This window comes from Oenanthe melanoleuca, chromosome 2, assembly GCF_029582105.1.
Source record: "Oenanthe melanoleuca isolate GR-GAL-2019-014 chromosome 2, OMel1.0, whole genome shotgun sequence".
In the NCBI taxonomy this organism is placed as follows: domain Eukaryota; kingdom Metazoa; phylum Chordata; class Aves; order Passeriformes; family Muscicapidae; genus Oenanthe; species Oenanthe melanoleuca.
This window is the reverse complement of record NC_079335.1, coordinates 5354359-5366525: the sequence shown is the minus strand read 5'-3', so window position 1 is coordinate 5366525 and position 12167 is coordinate 5354359. Positions and strand designations below refer to the sequence as shown.

The 12167-nt window shown below is 43.0% G+C and overlaps 1 protein-coding gene across 1 annotated transcript in view; it reads right to left on the bottom strand.

Moving 5' to 3' along the window:
• The window catches only part of COL22A1 (collagen type XXII alpha 1 chain), a 218091-nt gene that overhangs the window by 180509 nt on the left and 25415 nt on the right, over positions 1-12167 (bottom strand). The window contains exons 2-3 of the mRNA XM_056485694.1: positions 10943-11107; positions 6331-6897 (exon numbers count right to left, since the gene is read on the bottom strand). Coding sequence (XP_056341669.1) covers positions 6331-6897; positions 10943-11033 — 658 coding nt within the window. The 5' untranslated portion in view covers positions 11034-11107. The remainder of the gene's footprint in view (positions 1-6330; positions 6898-10942; positions 11108-12167) is intronic.

Here is a 12167-nt window from a genome sequence, read left to right as displayed (position 1 = left end):
GAGTCCCATATTAATGTTCCCAGTGGTCTGCATGCATTTGCAGGTTTGGAACAGACTCCTTTTCTCACAAACTGCATCAAAGAAAAGAAGTAAAACCATTTTCTGTCATAGACTTATTTCTAAAACTCTGTGTTTCAGATGACTTTTGGATTCATATCTTTTCTCCCTCAGCATAAAGAAGAAATCAGGTCACAGATGCTGAAATATCCTCATCCTGAAGGCAATGTCTAAGACATTGCTTTTTCCAATGTACAAGGGAATGAAAATAAATCAATAAATCACTCTCTGAAGCTCTAGCAGAGCTAACATCCATTCTGGAGGAGAAAAGCCACCAGGGTGCACAGAAATATCAAAGTGCTGCCTGGAGGCACTGACAGACAGCCTGTGTCTAAGTGAAGGTGGTGGCAAGCTTGCTCATCCCTCCTACCAACAACTCCAGCAAGATGCTCCCAGCCAGACACAGGAGGAGGGAGCAAACAGGAGCTGAGGCAGTAGTAAAACAGCAATAATTACATATACTGGAAAGCCTGTTTAAGGAAAATGGGACAGGATCCTGAAGAGATCCTCGTGCACGGGATGTTTTTGTAAAGTGAGCTGTTTATTCAAGGCAAGCAAGCTGTGCTGAAGCCTAGAAGTGGAGTTTGAATAGGAAAAACCCACCCAGCAATCCACTTTATTCCCAGCATAAACCAGAGCACACCAGATCACAGGCTCAGGTCTGCATTGGGAGCACATGAAGGACTTTCCTCAGTTTCCTGAAGTCCTTAACTAATGTTCCTCAAGCTGATATGAGCTAGCACTGCACCAAAGGACACAATCCAGATCTTCTGCCCCTGGTTAGCTGCTCTCACCTTGTGCCAGTTCCTCTCCTATGACAGAATGGTGAAATAAATCTGAGTAAAAACTAATCTGGGAAAGGGAACAAAAATATTCATTGGCTTCCTGCTATAGTTCATGGTGGGGCCACATAAATGCATGTGCTGGCAGATGGGAGAAGGAAGTTAGGAAGAGTAAGATTTTCTTTTTTAGAAGTGGGGCTGGTCATAAAACAGCACTGTTGCAAATCTCAGAATAAACCTATTCATTTCAGATTATCAAGCAAAAGAAGAATTTATTTAGAATCATGGAATTGTTTAGGCTGGAAAAAACCCTTAAGAACATTGAGTCCAACCATTAACCCAGCCCTGCCAGGTCCACCACTAAACCATGTCCCCAGGTGTTACATTTTTCTTCATATCCAATCTAAACCTCCCCTGGTGAAACTTGAGGCTGTTTCCTCTTGTCCTATTGCTTTTTACCCAAGAGAAGAGACAAATCCCCACCTGGCTATGATGCCTTCAATGGCTACCTAGAACACAGGCTAGACAGAGTTAGAAAATAAAGTAAATATTTATTAAAGACCTTCAATAGACACACCCTGGGCAGTGCAAAAGCCTCACAGAGGCCACACCCAAGATGGATGATGGTCACGAGTTTTTCAGACAGATAGAGGTTTGATCTATTTGCATATCAGGGGTTAATCCTCCAATTACAGCTTCAGCTAATGAAGTCATATTCCCCCTCAGTTTGCTCTTTACCTCAATTCACTTTTGCTTGTAATTTTGGGGGCCTGAGTTCTGAAGGTGTCCTTGGATCTCAGGCCTGGAAGGATTGTTTTGTCTGACCAAAATGTGAAGAGAGCTCACTAACACTCTATATGGAGCTCAGAGTTATACACTAATGCAGTACAGGACTTGAAAAATATAAAAGCTAAAAACTTAAGGCATCCTTTCAGGGAGTTGTAGAGAGTGCTAAGATTCCAACTCAGCCTGCTTTCCTCCAGGCTAAACACTCCCAGCTCCCTCAGCCACTGCTCAAAGGACTCATGACAAAGACCCTTCACCAGCTTTGATGCCCTTCTTTGGACATGCAACATTCAAATGACATGGAGATTACACAGTGCCAGAACAGAACTGTAGTTATGATCTGGGAAAACTCACTTCTGCATGATCTGTGCAGAAACTGAGGGACAGCCAGCAGCCACAGCCCATTCACACTGCCTGACACCAGCTCTGGAACAATTTCTCTCTAAGCTGGTGATAACTGGACCAAGTGGAAAATCAAATCTGAGAGTTTCAGACATTTGGTTTGAAAATAAAAGGTTCTCTAAGAGAAAGAATATCTGAATATCTCTGCTGTGCTTCCTGGAGCCAAAAGATACCAGACAGTCCTTCAACTAAATGGCAGATCACCACTAAACAAACATTTTGTCTCCTCACATCCATGAAAAGTCTTTTTTTTCTTTAGTTTCAAATAAAGGATAAATCAGTTGGAAATTCTGTCTTTTATGCCTTCACAGAAAACTGCAATTAGCCAGCAAATGTGGTGATGAAAGGATGAGTGATCCTGTAGTCTGTAACATGAATGATTGCTGGAAGATGGAGATGTTACAGAATCTGAGAAAGGCACCACGACAGCTGTGGGAGTGCAGCATCAAGAAGCAGCAGGACATATCAGAGGTGACATCAGCTGGGTCACTGCCCAGCTGCGGCTTTCCAAAAAGCAGCACTTGTCTGCTGAGCTTTTAACAGACTTCCAAAGCCATCTGAGAGTCATGGGTTTTCAAGTGATGGTCAAATTCTTAGTACCTGCACTTAATTTGGACATCTTCTTAAGCAGCAAAATGTGGAATATACCCTTAGATGTTGATATGTTCCAATATTTCAGTATTTCTGTGAGATTTGACTGTACTGAGAAGTCTGTTAGGAAGTGTCAGTCAAGATGTGGCATAGTTTCTGTGCATGAGTTATTTTTAACTCTAAAGGCCAAGAAGAAACACCTTGCCATTCTTCTGTGAATGTATCATGAACCTGGGCAAAGGCAACCTCAAAAAAGGACAATTCTGAAGCTTTCAGACTCTTCTTTTGATGGATGTTCAAGGTGTTGCTTTGAAGGCTGGAAGCCCTTCATCATCAGTAAGAGAATAGTGGTAGCATGTCTTATATTTTATACACTTCACAGACTACCCAAAATCAACAAAGATGTGTAAAAATAGAAATATAAATGATGTGAATCATCTGGGCATGCGACTGCTTTTGATATCTTATCACAGACCTCACTAAATCAACTGAAATCAATGAAAAACCATTGGTACCAACCATTATTGAAACAATTCAGCCTCATCTCCTTCTTTTTGCAAAGTATCTGAGATTCATGTGATGACAGTCCTTTGGTCTAGTATATTTTTAAATATTCCATAGCTGCCTGCTGTTATCCCTACAATATATAAGCAGGAACTGTATTTAGGAAGCATGTAGCATCTCTGGAATTTTAGCAGGATGTATCTCTCTTGCTTTCCTGTGAAAGCATCACCCATTCTTGCCAGGCAACTATAGTCCAGAATGTAATGGAGATGTGTGGCAAAAATATCTCTCCCTGCCACAATGCTCTACAGAGCAGACATGTTATTTTTGATTATGCTATGCTTACTGCCACAAGACCAAACGAGAGCTAAAATGCTATTAATGCACTCAATGACATCTTCTTAGCAATAAATTCAGTCAAATATAGCAAGGTGGAATGAATGACAGAGTCTAGGCCAGATGTCCAAGGAGACCTGAGACAAGGGATTCTGAACAGCTGCTGGCATGAAATCCAGCATTAGCAACACTTCAGAACCCTTCCCATTTCAGGAGCACTACCAGGACTGGAGGGCTCATCAGTGGTCAGTACAGAAAAAACTTCCTCCGTTTCCACCCTTTGATTCATGTGTCTGCCTGGAGCTTACATGGGATTATGGCTGTTAAAACCAGAGCCTGGCTGTGGCAATGTATGCTTTTGTCTCAGAATGTGCACAGAATAAACAGCAGCTTGGCATGTGCCCTGGTCACGTTTTCCACCCACCCCATCGTTTGTATGTTCGTGTTTCATGCAGAGCTGTCATTAAAACCACTCCAAGTTAACTGCAACAGCTGTTGAAAGTTTGATCTTCTAAACATGTAAAGGCCCAGCCATTACAGTGAACTCCTTTCCTGTTCCTACTGCATTAACATGGAATTTGAAAGGGGTACATGCACAAGAAATCCTGTTCTCCATTCTCTCACCCCCCAGAACAGTCCTACCTCACATATGCAGGTAACAAAAAAATCTGATCTCTAACAGAATATTTCTGCTGGAGGTGTTCTCATTACCTCATGCTCTGTTTCAGCAAGATTTTCATGTTTTTTTAGACTTGATCTAAACATCATGCCTCTTAATAGCTTTCTGTATGCAAAGCAATAAATTAAATAAGTATGATAACACTGATTCTGCCGAAGAGTATTTTCCCTGTTTGAAATGTAGGAAGAAAAAATGTTGGGAAGACTCTGGGATTTTGTATTTGAGGGGCAAAAGTTACTATGCAGGAGAAATTGCAGTCAGAGGTGAGAAGTGAGACTATGAGAGAGGAATAGCCTTGCAGACACCAGTACAGAAGGAGGCTCAGGAGATGCTCCAGGTGCTGGAGCAGAGATTCCCCTGAAGCCCCTGCACAGCCCATGGTGAGCTGCAGCCCAAGGGGGACCATGGGGGAGCAGAAATCCCCCTGCAGCCTGGGGAGAACCCCACACCAGAGCAGGGGGATGCCTGAAGGAGGCTGTGACCCAGCCTATGCTGGAGAAAACTCCTGGCAGGAGTGGACACATGGAGGACGGAGCTCATGCCAGAGCAGGGAAAGTGTGAGGAGTCCTTGTTCCTAGGAGGAAGGAGCAGCAGAGATGTGTGATGAACTGACCACAGCCCCCATTTCTCACTGAGCTCACAGTGCAGGGAGAATCAAACACCTTGGAGAGTGACTCATCATGTTCAGGATGAAGGATGCTCCCAGTGATCCTCTGCAATCAAATGAGAAGTGTTATGGCCTGTGTGGACACAGCATGGGCTCAGGAAGCCACAGACAGATGGTATTATACTCTGACAGGCAGGTAAAAGATTTTCTTGAGCAGGCAACAAATGATAACCTAGGTACAAGGCACAGTAAACACTTTCTTTGGAAAAGGAAAGTAACAGAATTGCAAAGGAAAATAATTTTTGGTGTTCAGCTGCTGCAACAGGTAGTTGTTTGGGTTGGTCAAGTGTGCCAATCAGAAGGGTTTGCCATATTCTATTAGAGCCCAGTTGTGTGTATGATTACATAAGATTTTCACAGAAAAAAACAAGCTCCTTCAGTCTGCATTACAGTCATTATTCCCATGACCACCATTTGTACTGGGGTTACACCGTCCATTTCCCATTTATATGTTTAGGCTAAAAAAGGAGTAACATCTTGATATTGCTGGCTGATGTCAACTAGACTCTGCCTGCTTGCACTTGTCACTCTTTCAGGACCCTACATTAAATCCAGAGGTTTTTTCTTACAAAGGGAGGACACAGAAAGCAGTAACAGATCTTACAGCATCAGCTACGAGGCCTGTTCACAGTAATCACAACACACTGCAAAAAGCAGCAAACCCAGGCAGCTTTCACATAGTCACTAAGAATAAGAGAGCTAAATCAGTGAAGAAGAAGAGAGATAAATCAGTGGTTGAAGAACAGGCTGTGTGGTTGCTGTTCCTGTTAAAGTGCTGGGAGATACAGCCACAATGCCATTCCCATCTTCTTCACCAAAGGAGCTGGAAAATCAGGGTCATCTATGCAGTGCAAATCCCCCACACTTTTCTCCGTTGAAGGCATCCAAAACATCACCAATGCTTACACTGTTGGCAGCCAGAGCACTAGAGAGCACACACCAGTTGTCAGTAGAGTTGGGATGCTGAAAGTCAGAAAAGCACAAACATCCCTCTGCTTCCTTATGGATCATTCTCAGCAGCACCCAGATCATTCTCTTCAAAGTACAATGCCAAAAAATAAGGGGGGAAAGGGTCCTCTACAAAGTAAACCAAAATCTGGGTATAAATAAGACATCACTTTTCATATTCAGTAGTCCAAATTATTGAAAGCAATTGAACTGTATCAGAGCCAAAGGGAATTTATGGTTTACTCTGGAGCTGACCTATAGTTAATACTGACTTGCCAGAAAAACCCATCACATCTCCTGTAGTAAGATCATAGAATCATAACATCAGAGAACAGTTTGGGTTGGAAGGGACCTTAAAGAACACCTAATTCCAAATCCCTGCCATGAGCAGCACTCCACTAGATCAGGTTGCTCAAAGCTCTACCCAGCCTGGCCTTGAACAGCGATGTTTTACAGAGTGGAACTGGGTAGAAGACATGAAAATAGAGAAGTATAAGCATGGAAGAAAACAATCCCAGCTTTTCATATCTATATACTAACTGAATCTATTCTAATTCTGAAAGGAAAGCTCTACTTACTCTCACAGAGACGCCGCCTCAGCTTGCCCCGAATTTTATCAATGGCATTGTAATCAGAGACATGAAACACGTGAGCAGACTTGGGCTCTGAAGCAATCTCATCAAGTTCCTCTTTTAAGGCTTCTCCAACACCCACAGCAAAAATCCTAATCCCAGCCTGATGGGCTGCAGTGGCTGGATCCAAGACAAAATCCTGGCTCCTTCCATCAGTCAAAAGGATAGCCACTTTCTTAACAGTTCGATCACTGAGTCTCCCACCAGCTTCTTTGGAAAAACTGTAGGTGGTGATGTACCTGAGAGCATCTCCAGTGTTTGTGTTACCCCCATAGTACTGAATCTTCCTTGCAGCCTCCTTGATTTCCTGGCGGGTTCTGTGTTTTCCCAGGTCGAACTCCGTGGTGGGGCGATCGCTGTATCGCACCACGCCGACGCGGGTTTTGTCTGGGCCAATCTCAAAAGTTTCCACCAAGTTAGACACCCACTGACGAACTTTCTCAAAATCTTCTTTTCCAACGCTGGAGGAGGCGTCCAAGAGGAAGACAAGGTCGTAGTGAACACTCTTGCAGCCTGCAAGAGTGGCAGAAAACATTGTTAAGGGGAGATGAAGGCAGAAAACCAAATATTCCCTAGACACAGCTCCCTAGTGAGCAATTTGGAGCAGGCAGCAAACCCTCTCCCTACCCTGCAGAGGCAGAGCACATTCCCAGCCCTTTTTCCTTGTGATTCACCTCATCAGTTTCAGGACATCTACAGAGCAGCACAGACTTCACTTTGAAATGCACACCCTTTCCCTTACTGTTCTTCTAACTACCTCTGCTCAGTCCTTCAGCTACACCCCTGCAAGTACATGAAAATATTTTTCTCTGACTTCATTGCAGTGCCTTTGCTCAGGGAGTGCTCTGAAATGACCTGGACAGATCAAAAGCCCTGTCCTGACCTTGCCCATGCTGTCCTGACCCTGAGTAATGAAGCTTTCATGTCCCCTCCTGCATGAATGTTATGATTCATTTATGCTTGGCTAGAAGCAGTTCTTTTGCCCAGCATGATATGTTGGTATAGCAGGTCTATAACAAGATTATTTCAAATTTAAGGCTTTCTGCCAATGACTATTGACTAAAGGATGACTTACTGAATTTTGGAATGTGTTCCTCAACAACAAAGAGCAGCTGCATTGTAAGGGAAAAGTTCACTTATTTCTACAACCATCCCTTTGCCTCCAAACGTGATATTTGCAATGTGAGGCTGTATAATCCAAAACACAAAGCTACTTTAATTGCAACTTGCTTGCTCTGTATCAATCCAGACTGGTTGTATATTTGTCAGACACTTGCCAAAAGAAGTAGATCTCTCAGGAGATGTTTTTTAGCTGTTTCTGGATACATGCAAGTCAGGAAGCAGTAGATCCATAAAAGTGCCACTGATGCCCAGGATTAATCAACATAATGCCCCAACTGAACAAAATGTGTATATATAAACTTCTATTTATTTAAGCCATTATTATAGACCATAATCCCTAATAAATTATGAGTTTAAAGACTGAAAACTGCTCTACAAAGTCAGTTCAGGCACAGTCACCAGCCATTGCTTCTTCAGCAGTTCCTGTCTCACATTATCTCAGAAAAGTACAACTGCATGTTTGAACCAGTAGTAAAATGACATATTTCCTACTGAATTCCAGCATTTGAACCTACAGGAAGGTCAAAAAGTCTTCTCCCACACTCAGATTTTGACACAAATTAACTCTGGCTCTTTTGCTCATCCCAGGATTGTGACCCTGCCTGGGATGGAAGAATTCCAGAACTGCCCACAGCACTGGAAAGAAGGGAGTGGGTAGCTCAGCTACACAGAGAGGATTTGCCTTCAGAAAAGAGTGAAAGCATTATGAAATAGTGGGTCAGTCAAGGCATTGTATGGTGACCAAGAGAGTGACTGAATGTACACCTGGAGTGTGGCAGGTGATGAGAAATGAGCACGTGGGAACAACTTCTGCACCTGGGATTGGGATCACCTCATCCACATGGGATCTCTTTAGAAAAAATCCAAAAAGTTGTTGTGGTTTAACCCCAGCTGGCAACTAAGCACCACACAGCCCCTCACTCACTGCCCTCAGCAGGACTATGGGGGAAGAGAATTGGAAAGGTGAAAGGGAGAAAACTCATGGGTTGAGAAATGGGAAAGGGAAAGGGAAAGGGAAAGGGAAAGGGAAAGGGAAAGGGAAAGGGAAAGGGAAAGGGAGATATGAAGTTGTAATGAAAAGCAAAATAACAAAGAGATATAAATAGAGTCCAAGAAAGAGGAGTGATGCAAATGAAAACAGTTGCTCACCACTGACTGACTCACAGTCCCCAAGCAGGACTGTGTCCAGCCAAGGTTCCCCCCACAGTTTTATTTCTGAGCATCACACTACATGGTTTGGGATATCCCTTTAGTCAGCTGGGGGCAGCTGTCCCAGCTTTGTCCCCTCCCTATTTCTTGTGCTCCTCCAGTCTCCTGGCTGGTGTGATGAGGAATAAAAAAGGCTTTGGCTCAGTGTGAGCTCTGCTCAGCAGTAACAAAAACATCCCTGTGTCATCAACACTGTTTCCAGCACAAATCCAAAGCACAGTCCCAGAGCAGCTACTGTGAGGAAAATTAACTGTATCCCAGCCAAAACCTGCATGTGGGACTGTTCTGTGATGGCATTTTGTGAGTGAGGGAGTGCTTGTCTAACTCCAGTGCAAGAAAAGTCTGTCTGGGAAAACTCTCTTGAAAGCAATGTGAGAGTGGAGGTGATGGTTTGTATCATTTTATGGCATGCAAGTTACATTACATCTGTGTTTATCAGCTGGACCCTCAAGTGTGGTTCTGCTTGATTTTTGGAGAATATAAAAGATAACAGTAAAAGGTAAGAAAGAAGCTTACACTTCCCCACCTCACCTCCTTCCTAAATTCATTATTATATTAATCTATTCTGGCTGAAAGAATGTTAATTAGGTGAGACTAACTAGAGAGCAAAACCCACAAGGTACAGACCTTCCTGCTACTTATTTTAATGACTCTCAGCAGGTGAGACAACAGCAATTTCAAAAACAAACAGGACAGACAGAATGAATCCTGTCTGTGTTCAAGGGCAATGAGCCTTAAAACAAGAGGGAGTTAAGGTTTAAAAAGTGATGCCTATTCAAGGCAGTATTGCAGGGAGGAAAAAGATGGTCTTTAGGGATTTTTTTTTTTTTGCATTGGTGATTCTTTGCTTACAGACCAGCTGGCAGTGAGATGAAATGCTACAGAAATGCTTTTAGTAAATATTAATCTGCATTTTTAGCACTCTAATGTCTACTGCTGGACAAGATTGATTGTTTTCAAAGAATGCCATAACAGTACTTTTTACTGGCAAAAGCAATTCAGTTCATTTTAAGGGAATATGGGAGATAACTCATAGAAAGCAAAATTTCAATTTTGTAATTGCAGAAATGCTCTCTGGGAGCATGATTCAAGGAGTTGTGTTCATCTACTCAGACACTGAACCAACTGTTTTGCAATATTTCCTTTAAAAATAGTTCACAAACAAGCCATAAGCTTATTTAAAGTAAGCACAGAATGAACATATAAATAGATTCTGCCTGTGACAGGTCCAGAAGCGGGGGGAGGAAAGTGAGATTTCACTTTTTTTGGCTACTAAGTATTTATTCCTGGTAAAGTTCACCCAAAAACCCATAGAGAGTTCACATAAGAAAGCTATAAAGCAGTTATTCCTTAAACTGAAAGAAGGCCTAAAAAAAAGCCTTTTCTTCTTTATAAATTACCCAATCCTACAGAATAGCAGCTTTTCTAGAAAAAGAGAGAGAAAACCTCCATCTCAAAATGGACTCTTATAAAAAGAATTGTGTGGGTCTACAACCATTTTTTGAGGTGTGGCATCACAGATGTCAGATAACTCTTTTTGCTGCCACACAAAAACCAACGTGTCCTTGATCCCTGTAAGAACAGTCCCTCAGCTACACCATCCTGTAAAGCACTCAGTGGCATTTTGGGGAGAGTATTCAGAGCCCAGGCCAAAATCTGGGCCAGAGACCATACTAACAACTAGACAGTAGAGAAACATGGAATCCTAGAGTCATTTAGGTTGAACAAGACCTTTAAGATCATGAGGTTCAACCATTAACCCAACATTGTTAAGTCCATCACTAAGCCATGTCCTCAAGCACCACATCAACACATCCTTCAAATATCTTGACTCAAGGGAGGGTGTGGACAATGCCCTGGCCCTGTTTAGCTCACAGCAAAGTCACAGCCAGGCAGGAGATTCACCAGGTCTCCTCTGACACCCACAGAGGTAATGGAAGATCTGATCTCCATGCCAGTGTGGGGCAGATGGAGCACATCCAGAGCAGACTGTGGTGAGCTGCTCCTCTTGCTGTGCTAAAATTTCTAAGCCTGGAACAGAACAAAAGACCCCAGGTACATCACAGCCTTGACCCCTGAGCTTTCTCTACCCCTAAGGTCTGTTTTATGTACTTCCAGCAGTAAGTATCTTGGGCTGTTTATAGGTTTCCTCCTAGAACTGATGGGCTCCCAGCCATGGGAGAGCCCCAGCAGCTCCAGGGCAGGAGGCAGAAAGCTGAGCTCATACCTGCTCTTTGTGCCTGGGTTCTGTCCCCGCTGAGCACCAGTGTGAGAAGGACCAAGAGATGGGGCACACGGCATCTTCCCATCATGGGCATTTCCACATCTCCCCTCTCACATCAGCTCCTCTCTTCTCCGGGGTGTGAAGCTCGCTGGAAATCCAACCCGCAGCCTGAAAGGGAAATAAAGAGCAAGTGTTATCTCACAGCAACACAAACGGCAGAAGTGATGCAAGTCACGAGAGCAACGTTTTGGAGAGTCGCCTCTTCTGCCTGTCATTTTACTTGACTAGACACAAACTGCTCAGACAAAGAGGCAGGAGTTCACCTACTTTTCAAAAGCTATACTCGTTCACTGGCTCTATTCACTGTGAAGCAGCTGAATGGAAACAGGAGAGAGATTACCAGATTATTATACTTTAATTGAGCCCACTGCCAACTACACAATCAGCGCACTGGAGTGGAAACCATTCCTGACCTGGCCCTCCCACGCATTCATCATTAGGAGATACACAACACAGAGCCCAGATACAAACCACTACAAATCACACACACAACCCGTTGCCACTTCACCCATCGCTGCTTTCAGTTCTGGAGCCCCAAAAATGACAAATGCTAAAAATACACCACTGTTTTCATGTACATATTTGTTACAATCAGTCCTTCTTTGTAGGAGCAAACTCAGCAATTTCAAAACATGTCTTTCCACTATTTGGATTAAAGATGTGCAAAAGCAAAGGGTTATCATCAATATAAGGTCTTTGGTTTGAGTTGACTTTGAGTGGAGTCACTGAAGTCAGAAGGTATTATAAGAAGCCAGGCAAAGTGGCTGTGTTGTTAAAAGTTAAGCTGTGTTTTCTAACACTAGATCAACACTTAAAAAAAAAAAAAATCAGTTACTGCTCTTGTTTTATTATTTTTTATTATATCATAAAGTCATTGCAGCTTGATCTACTGTTTGCACACCCAGAAGGTAGAAACCAGCTTCCACTCTGCAGCTCTCACCACCTGAGGTATTATTTTCAAAAACTTTTTCCCATCTCCTGATTTTTCTATTTTTCCTAATGATTTCTTTGTCTGTTTTCTTGGGGAAGTTTTCCCTTCTCAGTCTTTTAACATGCACGTCTGCTTCTCACTGTTGATGGCTGGGTAGAAGTCATGAAGGGGACACTGTCTGATGTAGTTCACTGCTGCAGGGTCAATTATTCCTTCTAGGGTATTTTCAAAGCAGTA